Here is a 17,774-nt window from a genome sequence, read left to right on the forward strand (position 1 = left end):
TGGAACTACCCCAGTAAAGAAGATGAGGCCTCCTTGCTGGTTGTGAAGCCTTAACTGTTCCAGCTTCAGGGTCCCAAAAATGTAGGTTTGCCACTGCTGGTAGCCATGACCTCATGCACCTCCAAAATTTGCCTACTCTTTAAAAAAAAACCCACCTCCAAATTGGTGGCCATCACTGCCAAGTTCTTTAGTTTAACCCTCTACTGCTGCACAAAGAAGTGCTTCCATCTTACCTGTCCCAGATCTCCCAAAATTCAGCTTCGTTGGACAACCAGCAGTTCTAGCGTTAGGAGAGAGGGAGGAAAACTTTTTCTCTGTCTGTTTCCCCCCCTTCACATTCAGAGACTGGCATGCACCAGGAGGAAGAGGAGGTGTCTGGCATTTCCCAAATTTCCATTACGAGTATTTCTGTTGCTTGCCTTAAAAAATAATAATCACCCACACCCCTCAAGCTGTCGCTCCTTAGCGGTGTAAATGAGAACCTGCCATTTGCCGCCCGGACAACAATAGGCGCCTCGAGGAGCCACATGGCTCTGGCCGTTTTAATTTACTTTAATTCGTTTTCTATTGAACCCAAATGGTATCTGCTTGTTGTGTTGTTTTTAATGGAGGGCGTTCGGGAGAGGTATAGCCAAGGCTCTCTTGAGAGAAGAGAGGGCCGCAGCTGTTTCAAAGCGCTCCAGCGCTGTGTCTCTGGTATCCGTTGGGCTTTTCAGGTTAGGGATAACGGCGGTTTCTGAAAGGTGCGCCAGGTAGGGAGGGAGGGAACGGTTGTTCTCACACAAAGTTCCTTTGCATGCCACCACTCAGCGGAGACTGTGACCTTCAGTACCTTAAGGATCCCCTTTCCCCATACGCACCGACCCGGACCCTGTGCTTGTCATCAGAGGCCCTTCTCTCTTTCCCCATCCCAGAGAGCTTCGGAGTATGGCAACAAGGGAACAGGCCTTTTTTGTGGTGGCTCCCTGATTATGGAACGCTCTCCCTGGAGAGGCTCACCTGGCACCATCATTACATGACTTTAGGCACCAGGGAAAAACAATTCCTCTTTACCGCCACCTTTCGCTATTAAATAATCAATGGTTTGTCATAGTGTGGGGAAGAGGACTGTTATTATGATATTTTATTATTAGGCTGTCAGTATGCTTTTTGTTATGTTTTTATCATTGATGTTCCGTAATGTACAGCTGCCATATGTCTGAGAATTCCTGGGCATATCTGGGATTCATCCGTCGGAAATAGCATCCGGGCGGAATATAAGAAAATCGGCAAAAAATGTCTAGGGAAACCTGGGCATGTGACAACCCATGTCGGAAGTGTTGGGGTTTTTTGGTGAATTTCCTTAAAAATAGCTGAAAAGCTTCATTTGGGGGGGGGGAGATTTTGCTCCCACCCTTAAAAAAAGAAAAGAAAAAGCTCAACAACTTTGCCCCCACCCCAGAAAACCCCCTTAGTGTCTGGATTTTCACTTTTTGAAATATGGCAACCCTGTCTACTGTGTTTCTTAATGTTGTATACCACCCTGGCATCTTCTGATAAAGAGTAGTATATAAATTGAAATGATGATGATGATGATGTTACAGTGGTGCCTCGCAAGACGAAAAGAATCCGTTCTGTGATTCTCTTCGTCTAGCGGTTTTTTTGTCTTGCGAAGCAAGCCCATTGACGGATTAGAGGATTAGCGCTATTAGCGGCTTTTAGCGGCTTTTAGCGGCTTATCAGCTTATCGGATCAGCTGATAAGCGGCTTAGCGGCTTAGAAAAGGGGGGGGGAGGGAAAAAAACCCGCAGGAACTCGCAAGACATTTTCGTCTTGCGAAGCAAGCCCATAGGAGATTCGTTTTGCGAAGCACCTCCAAAACGGAAAACTCTTTCGTCTAGCGAGTTTTCCGTCTTGCGAGGCATTCGTCTTGCAGGGCACCACTGTACATCCATTGTGCTTCACTGGTTGTGCTTTCTAAGACTCTCTCCACTGGGAGCGAACTGCAGTTCCTTTGGGGCACCCCCATCCCAGTGGTAGGCGGAGCCAGAGGCCAGAGTGGGCGGAGCACCGCTTGTGAGTTTTGACCTTTGTGCAGCAGTTCCACACACGCTTGCGCACCCCTCTCGATCCATCTGGATAAGCAGAGGGCCTGGGAAGAGCTCAAAGACTCAGGGAGAGTGTGAAGCAGGGCTGATGAGAAGGAGTGTGGCCTAGGGAAAGCCCTGAGGGCCAGGTAGAGTGTCCTGAGGGGCCACATTCATACCCCAAGATTGGAGTCCCACACCTCTAGACCTAATTATGTTAATGGGGCCCTCTCTTCAGACAGTAGCTTGTGAAGGAAAGGCAGTCACCTTAGATTTTGAGACTCTACTGCTCATTCTGCTGAGCGCCCACCCCCGACAGCTGCCTCCAGAGTCCTGTCTTGATGGTGACACTCTGGTTTGGAAAAATGCCTGGCCTGTATGCTTTGTTTGCAAACACTGGTAGAATATGTGAATTGATCAGCGGGATTGTGCGTACTTCTCAACCGATACAGGTCCATCGTCTCCCAATCCCGGGGTGTGTGTGTGATCCTATAAATATGTTCCAGTAATAAAGGATGGAATATTTTCTCACCTGAAAAACCTGTTCGGGCAGAAGATTTACCTTTTACCTTCCTTAGGTCCTAGGACATCCCTATTTTCATTAGATAAATATTGGAGGGTATGGAGTTATGTAACCCCCGAGCCAAGGAGATAAGTAACTAGACAACCTTTAGAAGACATTTGAAGGCAGCCCTGTTTAAGGAGTGTTTTTTTTAAATGTTTTATTATGTTTTTATATATGTTGGAAGCCTCCCAGAATGGCTGGGGCAACTGAGTCAGATGGGCAGGGTATAAAACTCTTATTAATATAGAATAAAGGTAAAGGGAACCCCTGACCATTAGGTCCAGTCGTGACCGACTCTGGGATTGCGGCGCTCATCTTGCTTTATTGGCCGAGGGAGCCGGCGTACAGCCTCCGGGTCATGTGGCCAGCATGACTAAGCCGCTTCTTCCAAACCAGAGCAGTGCACGGAAACGCCGTTTACCTTCCTGCCGGAGCGGTACCTATTTATCTACTTGCACTTTGATGTGCTTTCGAACTGCTAGGTTGGCAGGAGCAGGGACCAAGTAACGGGAGCTCACCCTGTCACAGGGATTCGAACCACTGACCTTCTGATCGGCAAGTCCTAGGCTCTGCGGTTTAACCCGCAGCGCCACCCGCGTCCCTCTACATCCCTATTTTCATCGGAGAAATGTTGGAGGGTATACCATTACCTGGTGAGCTGGCCGGACTAGGCCTAAAGGCAAAAGTAACCCCAAAAGACCTGCGAGTCCTTCCTCACTTTGCACCTACAACAGAGGGGAAGAGAGCCGAGAGGACTTTGTGCAGTCCGCCTGCCTTGCCAAACGCCGCTGACAGCCTCCTCATTAGCAAGCGGCTACCCCCTGCGAGGAGCCGCACGCTTTGCTCCAGAGCCTCCCTTCTAATCTACTAAATGGCCTGCGCTTGGGATCTCAGGCTGTTGCCATTACAGATTTGCTCCGTGCGATGGGCCCCTCGGGAGGCGGAGGCGGGGGGCGGCCGGGTCCTTGAGTAAGCGGCTGGCGTGACCTCACTCGCTTTCCCGGGGGATATGAGATCATCCGAAATGCCGAAGCTTTCCAAAGCCCTTCGATTTGCTCAGCGAGAGAGAGAGAGAGCGAGGAGGACAGCTTTGCCGGGTGATCTCATCCTGGGGGACCCCCGGGGGGGGGAGGGAGGGAGGGGGCCGAGCCTGCTGTTCTCCTCCAGGACCCTAATGGGCTTAATCCCCCTGGTTTTCGCTGGCAGCAAGGAGCCAGTATTGGAGAATGGATGGAAATTGGCTGTGTAAACAAGAGTTACCTCTTTTCTTTTAAATGTTTCTCAAGTCTACAAAAGGAGCAGTGTGAATAACTCCCCCAGTATATAAATTCAAGCTTCTCCTCTGCTGGTGTGTGTGTGTGTGTGTGTGTGTGTGTGTGTGTGTGTGTGTGTGTGTGAAGCCCCCTGTTCTGGGAGGCACAGGGGGACTTAGGAGATTTAGTTTGTGTATTCTGTATGAGAATTGCCTCTTATCCTATGTAATTTTAGCAGATTTGATGGTCTATGTAGGACGCGGGTGGCGCTGTGGGTTAAACCACAGAGCCTAGGACTTGCCGATCAGAAGGTTGGCGGTTTGAATCCCCACGACGGGGTGAGCTCCCATTGCTCGGTCCCTGCTCCTGCCAACCTAGTAGTTTGAAAGCACATCAAAGTGCAAGTAGATAAATAGTTACCGCTCTGGCGGGAAGGTAAATGGCATTTCCGTGCGCTGCTCTGGTTCGCCAGAAGCGGCTTAGTCATGCTGGCCACATGACCCGGAAGCTGTACGCCGGCTCCCTCAGCCAATAATGCGAGATGAGCGCCGCAACCCCAGAGTCAGTCACTACTGGACCTAATGGTCAGAGGCCCCTTTACCTTTACCTTATTGTCTATGTAGTGATTGTCAGTGTTTTCGGATGATGCCATGGTCTTTGGCTACTGCAAGTAAGTCTATAGTGCTGACACAGGGAGCTCTCTGGTCAACTCTGACTGGCAGCAGCTCCGCAGGATTTCAGACAGGATCTTTTTCCAGCCCTGTCTTGGAGGTTGAACCTGGGACTTTCCCCATGCAAAGCGGATGCTCTAGTGCTCAGATGTGGCCCCCCCCCAATAAATGTTCTAGTCCTCATGGTTCTGAATAATATCCATCACCTGTTTTGCCCACAGAAGGTCCCAGGATCTGCCTGGAAACCCCCGGAAATTTAGCTATCAGCCAGTATGGAGAAGACTGAACTAGATGGACCAGTGACCTGATAAGGCACATTCTGATGTTCTTAAGAGAAGGGTTGTAGCTCAAAGGTTAGAGCATCTGCTTTGCACATAGAAGGTCCCAGGTTCGATTCCTGCCATCCCCAAGTAGGTCCGTGAGAGCGAACCGCAGCCAGGCAGTGTCGCTGAGATGCAGGTAGCCTGACTCAGTATAAGGCCTCTTCCTCCTGAGCTTTTGACAGCTGCCCGGTGGGATATAACAACAACAACAACAACAACAACAACAACAACAACAACAACAACAACAATAATTTATTATTTATACCCTGCCCATCTGGCTGGGTTTCCCCAGCCACTCTGGGTGGCTTCCAACAAAGTATTAAAATACAGTGGTCTGTTAAACATTAAAAGCTTCCCTAAACAGGGCTGCCTTCAGATGTCTTCTAAAAGTCTGGTAGTAGTTCTTTTCTTTGACATCTGGTGGGAGGGGGTTCCACAGGGTGGGTGCCACCACTGAGAAGGCCCTCTGCCTGGTTCCCTTTAACTTGGCTTCTCACAGTGAGGGAACCGCCAGAAGGCCCTTGGCACTGGACCTCAGTGTCCGGGCAGAACGATGGGGGTGGAGATGATCCTTCAGGTATACTGGGCCGAGGCTATTTAGGGCTTTAAAGGTCAGCACCAACACTTTGAATTGTGCTTGGAAACGTACAAGGAGCCAATGTAGATCTTTCAAGACTGGTGTTACGTGGTCTCGGCGGATGCTCCCAGTCATCAGTCTAGCTGCCGCATTCTGGATTAGTTGTAGTTTCCGGGTCACCTTCAAAGGTAGCCCCACGTAGAGCACATTGCAGTAATCCAAGCGAGAGATAACTAGAGCATGCACCACTCTGGCGAGACAGTCCGCAGGCAGGTAGCGTCTCAGCCCTCATACCAGATGGAGCTGGTAAACAGCTGCCCTAGACATTTTAGTTGATTTGAGCCCTCCCCACAACTTGAGCAGACTGGGCACCCTCTCCACAAACATCTGGAGGGCCGTAGAGATAGGAGAAGGCTGGGACAAAGGCGAGAGGCACAGCACCCCCTGGGACTGGAAGATATGACGACTGTATTTTTGAGCCGCCTTCCTCTTCCCAGGAGGGCAGCCAGCCAGGAGGTAAACACTGATCTAAATTGCTTTGCAGGTCCCACAGCGGTTTGCTCTGTTAAAGCCGAGCGCGTCGGGACAGATGCACGGGAAAAGATCCTGGTCCTGGGTTTTCAAAAGGGCCCGAGTCCCGCCTGCCAGGCCGCTGAGCTCCTGTGAGTGGGTGAGGGGGCCTGGGAGCATAGCTGTCAACGTTTCCCCTTTTTAAAGGGAAATTCCCTTATTCCAAATAGGATTCCTCGCAAGAAAAGGGAAAAGTTGACAGCTATGCTTGGGAGCCGAGCAAAGCAGACAGCCGTTCACTCTCTTTATTACAACACTCAGGGACCAATGCTCAGAAAGAAACTTCATACGAATGTCAGAAACAATCCCGATCAAAAGAAAATAGAAAACCATAGCCATGGAATTACTGATAATTGTATGTCGTATTGTACTAGAGGGTCTGGCACAGAAAACAAAATTAGCAGCCCGGGAGGTGAGGGGAACTGAGAAGCAGAAGGCGCATTTTGTTAACTTTGCCGAAAGACAGGTTCCATCCAGTGCCCCCCCCCCACGAAATGTGCTAGCTGGTTAATACAGGAACAACAGTTTTAGAAATGGGTGCCTGAGTTTTGATTGGTGTTTTCTTCTTCCCTCCTTGTTCCTCTTTCCTTGTGTGTCATGTTTTTCTTTTAGATTGTAAGGCGGCAGGGGCAGGGACTGTCTGGTTGTAACAGATCATACGTAAGCCACCGGGGGAGCCTTTGGGGCTGAAGAGCAGGGGACAAGTACTTTAAACCAGGGTTTCCCAAACTTGTGTCTCCAGCTGTTTTTGAACTACAATTCCCACTGGTTGTGCTAGCTAGGGATGATAGGAGTTGTAGTCCCCAAACAGCTGGAGACACAAGTTTGGGAAACCCTGCTTTAAATAAACAAAATCAGAAATTCAGATTAACTCCTAGCAAGTTCTACATACAGGAAACACCTGTTCAAAAGCTCTTTCTTTCCTTAATATGATATGCTTTAAACTTGGTACTTTGAAACCTCAGATGAAGCGGCAAACCTGTTTATAGTTCAGTCCAGGTTGCTGCAGAGGGGTGTATGTGAACAGTTGGGTGTAATAAAGGAATAAATTAACTGAGCAACCTGGATTTGCGAGTTCTATGGTTCCAGGTGATAGCCTGGAAGTAGCCTTACCTGAGCTTCCCTCTCTCCTACAGGGCAAGTTCTACCTGGTCATTGAGGAGCTGAGCCAGCTGTTTCGCTCCCTGGTCCCCATCCAGCTGTGGTATAAATACATCATGGGGGACGACCCGTCCAGCAGCTATTTCCTCGGGGGGATTCTCCTGATCTTGTACAGCCTCTGCAAAGTAAGTGGCCGGCCTGAGGGTCAGGGGTGGGGAAAGCTTTAGGCCACTTACAGTCTAACCTACCTCACAGGGTTGTGGTGGGGATTAAATGAGGAGGAAGGAGAACCAGCTGCTCTGCTTTGAGCTCCTTGCAGGAAAAGTGGGATATAAATGTAGTATTATATTTTTATTTTATTTTTTTTAAATCCCATCAAGTCATGAGAAAAACCATTTTCTGCTCGAGACCCTGGAAAGCTGCTGCCAGCCAGAGTAGGAAACATTGGTCTAGATAAGACAAGTAGCCTGATCTGGGATAAAGCAGCATTCTGTGTTCCTTTGCGAGAACGTCAGCGCCCATTCACACTGCGCTAGAGTGCAGGTTTAGTTGCCAGTGTTGGTTTTATCAGCCTCTCAGCAGGCTGCCATTCAACAGGCGAAGCTTTGATCTCGCTTCAGAGAAAATGCTGTCGCTTTCCTTGAAAGACAGAAATAGCACCTCCCCCCCCCCGCCCCCTCACCCTACGGTGAATTTCTACCTCTTTTTGTTCCAGTCTTTTGACATCTGCGGTCGCGTGGGAAGTGTGAGGAAAGCACTGAAGGTCCTTTGCACCCCCCAGGTAGGTCGGCAGCTGCTTTGCTTTCCTATAATTAAGATAATTGGATGCTTCAACAGTGGCAAGGAAGAGCATCCATCGGAGCGGCAAGTGACGGACGAGCTTCTCTGCAGAGAGCGCGGGGAATTGCTAGCATTGCGCCGGTTAGGAAAGATTTGAGGAGTCCAGCTAAGTTAGCACATCCCTGGAAATTGCAGGAAATTATTCTCGGCTGTATTCGACCCAGAGCAAGCAATGAAGAAGCAATGGCAGCCAGTGCTTAAATGTATAGACAAAGGCGGGCAGACAGGCTCAAATGTAGCCCACCAGCCCTCTCTACCTGGCCCTCAGAACTCTCCCTAGGCCACGCCTCCAATCCCCAGCCACACTCCTCACCAGCCCTGATTGACAGCCAAGTGTTTCTGCCTGGCTGGATATGTGGTCTTGAACTCTGGCCATGCCTCTTGCCCAGATATAGGCAAACTCGGCCCTCCAGATGTTTTGCGACTACAACTCCCATTATCCCTGGCCACTGGTACTGTTAGCTGGGGATGATGGGAGTTGTAGTGCCAAAACATCTGGGGGGGGCAAGTTTGCCTATGCCTGCTCTTGCCTCTCTGGATGGGAGGACCAAGGAGGGTGCGTGGGGAAGCCATCCCACAAAGGTAAAAAATTATATTTGTTGTACCACCCACCTTTGTCCCTGGCCCTTAGAAAGTTGTCCAGAAGGGAGTGCGGCCCTCAGGGTGTTGTAGGGATGTTTTGCATTGGAGCTACTTTCATGCAGGCAACTGCCCCTGTGCCTCACATTTGAGAGGCGGTGCGGTATAGCAGTGAAGAGTCCCAAGCTAGGACCTGGGAGACCAGGGTTCGAATCCCCCTCAGCAATGAAGCCCGCTGGGTATCAGGGACTGGACAGAGGAGGAATGGTGGAGACCGCCTCCCCAACTTGAGCCTTCCAGAGAAGAGGAAGACAGTACAGTGGTGCCTCTGGATGCGAACGGGATCCGTTCCGGAGCCCCGTTCGCATCCTGAGCAGAACGCAACCCATGTCTGCACGTGCGTGGGTTGCGATTCGCCACTTCTGCGTGGGCGCGTGACATCATTTTGAGCGTCTGCGCATGCGTGAGCGGCGAAACCCAGAAGTAACCTGTTCCGTTACCACGGAACGCAACCTGAAAACGCTCAACCTGAAGTGACTTTAACCCGAGGTATGACTGTGTAGATTTATAATAGTGGTTTGCGGGAGGTCATAGCTCAGCGGCAGAGGAGGAGAGAAGCTGGGAAATAATGGGGGAAGAGGAGGGGGAAGCAGAGCAGGAGCACCTGGCTGACACCTTATCACTAGAAAGCATCCCAGAGCCCCCTTCTCCCAGAACCCGGCGAGCATTGAAAGTAGGAGAGCAAAGGGCTCAGAGACAGATGGCAGAGACAATATTCTCTGTGAATATTGAATTAAAGACCTTGGTAAGAACTCTCCTTGTTTATTTGTTCCTGGCAGCCGGGACTTCCGGGTTAGCGCCATCGGCAATGGCGGAGTTCCTCTGACCGGGAGGAACCCGCTCCGTGAAAATCGGGTCTTGCCGCCGCGGCGAAGGCGGAGACCCTTTAAAAATCCCAGGCGGAGGAAGCCTGGGAACGTGGGATTCGGCTGACACCAGGAGCGCCTCCCCTACTCGCAGGGAAACCCTTCTTCGGGGATCCGAAGCGACGTGGGGTGAGTGGCTGCTACTTTTACGGAGTGAAGCCGCACAGCCGTTGCCGGAGAGCGCTGACTTTTTCCTGTGGGCAATTGGACTCTAAACAAGTACCCGTGAGTAAAACGGAAAATTGGATTAAGAAACATTTTAATTTGGCACTGAAGCGGGAAGGTTCTAAACAGGAAGTCCGCCTTCCGCTTTTTGTAAATAGACTGAAGCAAAAATTTGCAAGCTAAAGTCTGGAAAGTCGCATATAAAGGACTAAATTTCCTTCAGTTATAACCATCAAAACCCCTCTTGGAAGCAGGAGAAAAGGGGGGAATTTTGATTGTTCAAGCCTGCAGGAGAGAGAGTAAAGAAAGATAAATTTCCACCGTCTCGACTGTGAATGGAACGTCTTTTGACAGATAGTTTTAAAAAAAGAGAAACAAACTGATTCCAATGTTGCCTTTTGCAATCAAAAGATACAAAATATATGAAAAATGAAAGTAATTTTCCTTTATTGGACCTGCTCTCAAAAGATGGATACAAATAGAAATTGTCTCCTCTAGAGGGAGCTTGTTAAATTGTTGCTGGAGTCGATCTGGAGATTTCACAGCTGCGAGATTAGGATCGTGAGACCAGACTCTGGCCTTGAATAAAAATGTGTTTAGAAGAAGTTTTGGTGCTTGCTTTTGCAAGACAAGCACTTTGTTGGAGCAGATGCATGAGAAGATGGATTTGATGACTGTTGCAGTCAAAAACTTTGGACAAACGGCGAATACCCATATAGAAACTATTCAGGAACCAACTCAGGAACTTGTTTTGACAGGGCAAGTGCAAGTGCAGAAGATAATGGAGGAGGTCGCTGTTGAACCTCAAGTAACACAAATGGAGAGACCCGAGGCCCTGCAGGAGCATAAGCCGCTGTTCTTGAAGATTGAATCTGGAGTGGGCCAGGGGGGGTCTGGAGTTGTGGGGGCTTTTAATTTTGGAGGGTCTTTGAAACATGCTTTTAAATACTTTTTGGACTACAGTGCTGAGTGTGGGGAATGGGACTGTGGGGAATGGGCTGATCTGCTGAGGGGAGATGGAGATATTTTTGGGTCGGAGTCTCCCCGAGACCTATTCCTCAATGAGAAAGGAAAGAAACTAAGAAAAAGATCAACAGAAGACAAGGTAAAGTGCAGATATAAACAAGAAGAAGATCTGCAGAAGGGGCATGGAAGAGACTTAAGAGCCTCGGACACAAGAGCTCCAGGTTGATGGACTAGATGGAATGGACAGTAAGGACTGACATAACCCGAGACCAGGAAGAAGAGACGTTGGATGAAGATTGGAAGAAAGTTTTTTTTTTTTAAAAAAATTATTTTGAGAATTAGTGTAAAATTAATGAGTATTAGGAAAAATGTTGGAATGAAACTATTTGGCTTTAGTAGAAATGATATAAGGAGGTATGTATAAATAAATATTAAGTTTTAAGCTTTAAGGTATTTTATGGTAAGATAAGGTTAAAATAAATTAAGGTAAATTGAATGACAGAACACAGTGAAAGATAGCAAGGATTTGCTGAGTGAATTAATATGTTAGACCGTTAAGATAAATTACTTAACAAAAATTGAGAAAGATGGAAAGAATTTGCTGAAACAATTAACTAAACTAGAATACAAAAAGGGAGGTGTGAGGAGGTCAAGGAAACAAGCAAATGAAAGATAAAGATATGGAGTATTGGATGTGTGTTTTTTATTGTTGTATTGGTTTTTATGTTTTTTATTTTCCTTTTTTATGTATCGAAATGTATGTCTTGTTGAATTTTTTGTTGTTTTCTTTTTTCTTTTTTCTGTAATTTCTAAATTTCTAATAAATATATTTTTTAAAAAAAATTGTTCCTGGCAGCCTACTGTGGGGTGGGTGGAGATGATCGGTTTCCCTGACACCCGACATGGGGTGGCTTCGTGGCCCAGCCGGTGTGTCGCTGACTGACCTACCTCGCAGGGTTGTTGTGGGGAGGAGACAGAGGAGAAGGCGGAATCGAAATGTGAAACTGAACGGCGACATCCTGTCGTTTTGACTGCGCGCTTCTCCCTCCTTTTTCCAGACCTACGGGGTCCGTGCCACCAGCCAACAGTGCAGTGAGGCTGGCGACATCTGTGCCATCTGCCAGGCCGAGTTCCGGGAACCCCTGATCCTCTTATGCCAGGTAATGTGGACTGGTTGGGTGCAGGGCAAACTGGGCAAAGTGGCGCTGTCCTCACCCGGCTTGCTAAGTCGCCTTCTGGGCTTAGTTTGCCAAACTGGGGGAGAAAATGATCACACAAATTGCAGGTGTCACACAGACACGCACAATGGCATTTTCCATGAAATCTTGCTCAACATGGGGCTTGAACGCACAACCCTGAGTTTAAGAGTGTCATGCTCTTGATTTGTCTGGGAAGAGTACGCTGTTAGTTCCTAATACTGAAAAGAGGGCTTTTTGTCTTGCAGCAGCCAGTGGGGAGGGGGGCACAGTGGAGAAGCTTAGATCCTAATTACTTTTATTTACTTTAGTTTTTGAATGCCTGGGAAGCTATCCCCCCTTTTGCATATATCAACACTTTGAAATTCATTTTTTGTAAAAAAAATGGAAGGAAAAAATAATTGGGGATAGGGTAAAGATTTCAGCCTCCTTAGAACTGGCCCCGGCGCCAGCCTCAAGCAGCCTCGGGCACCTGCCAGCTCGTGTCTTTGTGGCTCTCGAGCAGCAAGTTACTAGTCAACATTTTTTTATTTTAAAAAAATGAATTTCCACACAGTGCCACAGAGGGGTGCTCATTCAAATACTCTGGCGCCCCTCCTGGCGGTCCTTTCCATTGCTAAATGCACGCTGCTTCCTGCTCGTTATACACCATCCTGCATTTTCAGCTCCGTTCGCCTCTGTAGAAGGTCCCGGGTTCCATAATAATGACAATAACCTTTGCTCCTTTTGCCTATAAAGCACGTCTTTTGCGAAGAGTGTCTCTGCCTCTGGTTTGACCGGGAGAAGACCTGCCCGCTGTGCCGCTCTGTGGCTGTGGAGACCTTGCGGTGTTGGAAAGACGGTACCACTTCGGCTCATTTCCAGGTGTATTAAACAGATGAATAGAATGGCGTCTCTCTCCTTCTTTCTCTTTCTCTTTCTTTTTCTCTTTCTCCTTCTTTGGTGGTGGAAAAAAGGAGTGTTTGCCTGCATGCTTACCTGAAGTCATTGTAACCCTGCTCCCCTCCCATCTTCCTGGAGCCTCGCATCTTCTCTCAGGACCTGCCAGGAGCTGTGAAGAACGCCCTCCTTTCATACATTTGATATTTGTGTTGGCCTCTTCTGCTCAGAGCAAACTAGGCTCTTAAGGGAAGGGAGGGAGAGCATCTGCTTTGAATGCAGGTCGTCTCTGGTTCAATCCCAGGAGGGGGCTGGGAAAGATCCCCTCTGTTTGAAACCCTGGAGGGTTGCTGCCAATCAGTGTAGGCAGTATTGAGCTAGGTGGACCCAAGGATATGGGTCAACCTTCTGTTTACTTCCGTCCTTGATTTGGATACATGAGGACTAGAATCTTACACACACTCTCTCTTTTTCGAGGGGAAGAGCCATCGCTTAGTGGCAGAACATCTGCTTTGCATTCAGAAGGGCTCATGTAGAGGTGGGAAAGCCAGAGCGTCACTGTGTTGGCTGTACTGAGCTAGATTGGCCAATGGCCGCACTTGGTAGAAGGCAGCCTCCTGCTTAATTACAATCTTCATTTGGAATCATGAGGACTAGTGTCTTCTTTTTAAGGAAAAACTCCATAGCTCACAGCTAATAATAATAATTTTATTTATTTATTTATACATACATACATACATACATACATACATACATACATACCCCACCCATCTGACTGGGCTTCCCCAGCCACTCTGGGCGGCTTCCAACAAAATATTAAAATACAGTACTGCATCAAACATTAAAAGCTTCCCTAAACCGGGCTGCCTTCAGATGTCTTCTAAAAGTTTGGTAGTTGTTTTTCTCTTTGACATCTAGTGGGAGGGCGTTCCACAGGGCGGGCGCCACTACCGGGAAGGCCCTCTGCCTGGTTCCCTGTAACTTGGCTTCTCGCAGTGAGGGAACTGCCAGAAGGCCCTCGGCGCTGGACCTCAGTGTCCGGACAGAACAATGGGGGTGGAGATGCTCCTTCAGGTATTCTGGACCGAGGCCGTTTAGGGCTTTAAAGGTCAGCACCAAGTTGATGGACCAACGCAGTATTACGCACCTTTTCATGTTCCTATAAATGTTCAGAAGCGAGTGGGGGATCTGATGGGCACATCACTTGAATTTCTCCTGAATGCCGAGCATCTTCTTTATGTGCAGAAGGTCTCAGGTACTTCTGAGAGAGAATGCAGAGCTGCTGCCAGTCCCTGTCGGCAGTTATGAGCCAGATGGACCCAAGGGTATGGCTAAGTGTTAAGGTAGTTCTCTGCGTTCATAATGGAGGCACCAAACACCTTGTTTCCACCTCTCTTACGTTTTGGGTGGCCTAAAGGGAAGGACCTGTTCACAATGGCTCATAATTAACCGAGGGAATTGGCAACCCCATGCTTCAGTGATGGCCACTCAGTTAATACTGTTTTAAAAGAGGTATTGGACAGATATTTCACAGGGAATATGCCTATCAATTGTCGTAATGGCAAAATGGAGCTTCTCTGTCTAGAGACATTCTACCAGCCTCAGGGGTACAACAAGGGCTCTTGCCTTCTCACCCTGCTTTATGGGCTTTCTAGAGGCATCCGGTTTGCCACTTTTAAAAATGGGATTGAATCATAGAATAGTAGAGTTGGAAGGGACCCCAAGGATCATCTAGTCCAACCCCATGCAATGGAGGAATATACAGCTGTCCCAAGTGGGGATCGAACTCGCAACCTTGGCATTATCACAACCATGCTCTAACCCAGGCATCCCCAACCTTCGGCCCTCCAGATGTTTTGGACTACAGTTCCCATCATCCCTGACCACTGGTCCTGTTAGCTAGGGATCATGGGAGTTGTAGGCCAAAACATCTGGAGGGCCGCAGGTTGGGGATGCCTGCTCTAACCAGTTGAGCTATCCAGGCTGCATTGGATGGAGCTTTGATTTGATCCATCCGGGCTCTTTTGTTTGGTCGAGGAATCTGTGTTTCCTACCACATGTTCCCTGGAGAGCTGATTTCCATGAGATTTGGGGAAGCCTGACCACCAATAACCTCTGGCCTGCATGCCCGCAGGGTCAACATCACCCCTGTGTTAGCCTTATCTTCTGAGAAAACAGTATTGGAGACCAGAGTTTCCTTTTCCCCAGGGATGGGCAGCCTGGTTCTTCCTCCAGATGCTGTTGGACTCCAGATCCCATCATCCTCAGAGAGTGTGGCCAGTGGTCAAGGATGATGGGACTTGGAGTCCAACAACACCCGGAGGACCACAGGCTCCCCACCTCTGATTTTTAATTCCTTCAGCATGATCAACATTGGACCAAAAGGTTATTTGCACCAACCAGCTAGGTGTCTAGGATTCTAGTATATATAAGGAAGGAGTGTAATGAAATCATCAGACAGCACTTCAGAGAAGCTTCTGGGTCCTGGCAGGGTGCAGTTAATCACTCACAAACCGTATGTTTGTCATGGTGGCTAACGAAACAGAAATTTTAAACTCTTATAGCCAAACATCATTTCCTCTGATTAAATTATGCTGTTTTCAAGGTGGCTGTTATTGAGGATCATAAAATCATAGAATTGGAAAGGGGAGCATGTGAGTCATCTAGTCCAACCCCCTGCAATGCAGGAATCTTTTGGCCAACATGGGATTCGAACCCATAACCCTAAGATTAAGAGTCTCATGCTCTTATACCATTTTATAGGAAAACCATCTGGCCCAGGTGATTTCCCATTTCCCATTGTTTCTATTTCATTCTCAATATCTGATACCTTCAGGGTGGCTGATAGCATATCTTTTTTATATTCTTCAATGGTTGGTAGTTTAATATCCTGAGAAAAGTTTTCCACCTCATCCTCTGGTATATTTTCTGGCCCTTCATATAGCTTTTTGTAGAATTAAAAAAAATTGTTATTTATGGTATATCTGTTGATGAGGTCGCTGTGATGTTGTTTTCCTTTCTTATTAAAGGTATTATTTTGTTCGCTTTCTTCTGTTTTAGACGATTAGCTAGAATTTTTGTCGGTCTTTCTCCCTGTTCCCAATATGTTTGCCTTAGACATAATAAGCTGAACTCAATTTTTTGAGCTAGTATCTTATTCAGTTCTAGTGTTTGTTGTTGTATTCTTTCATATGTAACCCTGAAGCTAAGCGATGGTGGTACCACCCTTAAGTTGAATCCATGATTCCAGTATGTAAGCTCTCTGTTAATATAAGCAGCATTTCCACGGAGCTTCCACAAGCTTCTTGCCAACGGACTCACATTAAACGAAGCTTGCTCCATTGGATGGGGGTGTTGAGCACCCTGCAAGCTACCTCTGTGTGTGGATTTCAGTGTAAATGGGACTTTGTACCGTGTGTCTGTGTCAGGGTCCCTTCCCATCTAGCATCTTGCCACACACTACTGCTGTATTGGCCCAAGACTCCCTGCTCCTCTCTTGCCTTTCTTCTCATTCATGTAGACAGACAGACAGACTTGGTAGAGTTGGAAGGGACCACAAGGGGTCATCTAGCCCAACCCCCTGCAAAGCAGGAATTCTTCCACCCAACACGGGATTTGAACCCACAACCCTGAGATTGAGAATCTCACGCTCTACCGACGGAGCTATCCCTCTTGTGATGCACCAGCTCCTGCATGAAGATCCTGGGAACCTGTAGCTTAAAGGGAGTACTTTGCAAAGCTAAACCGTGGAACTTGCTCCCAACAAGGTGTTGTGATGGTGGCCAACTTGGATGCCTGTGAAAGGGTTATTAGGAAATTTGTGGAGGATAAGGCTATCCGTGGCTACTAGCCACAGTGACTGTGTTGTGCCTCCCCTATTGGAGACAACCTGTTTGGCCACTGTAAAAACAGGATGCTGGATGTCTTTGGCCTTTGTGTTCCAGGTGTTTTAACCGAGGTTAAGTCTGACTTCCCCAGACTCTGGTACCCATCCAGAGTTTCATAAGCCTACAGAGGCACCTTGGTTCTCAAACACCTTGGTACTCAAACAACTCGGAACTCAAAAGACTGCAAAACCGGAAGTGTGTGTTCCGGTTTGCGAACGTTTTTCGGAAGCCAAATGTGCTCTGTTTTGAGTGCCACGCTTCCGTTTTGAGTGTTACACTGAGATCTGTCTGTTTTTGCTATTTATTTTGTGTTTTTGTTTTTGCAGCTCTTTTTGTTTTGTTTTTGTGACTGTGTAGAACCCAGTTCAGCTATGATTGATTGATTGTGTGACTGCAGTACATTGTTTATTGCTTTCATTTTATGGATCAGTGGTCTTGTTAGATAGTAAAATTCATGTTAAATTGCTGTTTTAGGCATTATTTTTAAAAGTCTGGAACGGATTAATCCATTTTGCATTACTTTCTATGGGAAAGCGTGCCTTGGTTTTGGAATGCTTTGGTTTTGGAACGGATTTCTGGAACGGATTAAGTTTGAGTACCAAGGTACCACTGTAATAGTGACTATAATGGAAATGGAGCTTGCATCATTTCCCCACCTCCCTATTTATCCTCATGACAACCCTGTGAGGTAAGCTGAGAGGCAGTGATGCTTTCCCTTTCACCATGCCTCTCCTGTTAACCCCTCCATCCTAATCCCTCAAAATGCAGTTCTGTAAAAACTTAAAATATTGTGTTTAGAATGAATCACACTGGTGACATTTGACATACGAACCTGTATTGGAAGCGCATTTGCATTGGGCAGTTCTGCTTGGTTCTGTGATCATGGTAGTGTCACACATGGTTTCTGGGCCCTACTACCCCGATTTAGCTCTAGGTACACTGGAAAATAAGTTTGTGTGTTGTGCCTCCATGTTTGTCAAAGTCTCGGTGTGTGTGTGTGCACTAAAATGTACCCTCCACCCCACTGGAAGTAACTGCCACACCTCAACAAGGACAGGTCTCCAGATGGCTTGGGATTGATGGAACAGGTGGTCAGTCTAAGGCAAGGTTTTCCAAACTTTGGCCTCCAGCTGTTTTTGGACTACAGTTCCCATCATCCCTGACCACTGGTTCTGCTAGCTAGGGATGATGGGAATTGTAGTCCCAAAAC

General features: G+C 47.7%; 1 protein-coding gene across 1 annotated transcript in view; it reads left to right on the forward strand.

Moving 5' to 3' along the window:
- The window catches only part of RNFT2 (ring finger protein, transmembrane 2), a 30,424-nt gene extending 17,739 nt beyond the window's left edge, over positions 1 to 12,685 (forward strand). Inside the window, exons 7-10 of the mRNA XM_081175294.1 lie at positions 7,162 to 7,311; positions 7,842 to 7,907; positions 11,661 to 11,762; positions 12,537 to 12,685. Coding sequence (XP_081031420.1) covers positions 7,162 to 7,311; positions 7,842 to 7,907; positions 11,661 to 11,762; positions 12,537 to 12,671 — 453 coding nt within the window. The 3' untranslated portion in view covers positions 12,672 to 12,685. The remainder of the gene's footprint in view (positions 1 to 7,161; positions 7,312 to 7,841; positions 7,908 to 11,660; positions 11,763 to 12,536) is intronic.
- Positions 12,686 to 17,774: the final 5,089 nt, after the last annotated feature.

Source organism: Podarcis bocagei (genome assembly GCF_964188305.1).
Source record: "Podarcis bocagei genome assembly, chromosome: 16".
NCBI lineage: Eukaryota > Metazoa > Chordata > Lepidosauria > Squamata > Lacertidae > Podarcis > Podarcis bocagei.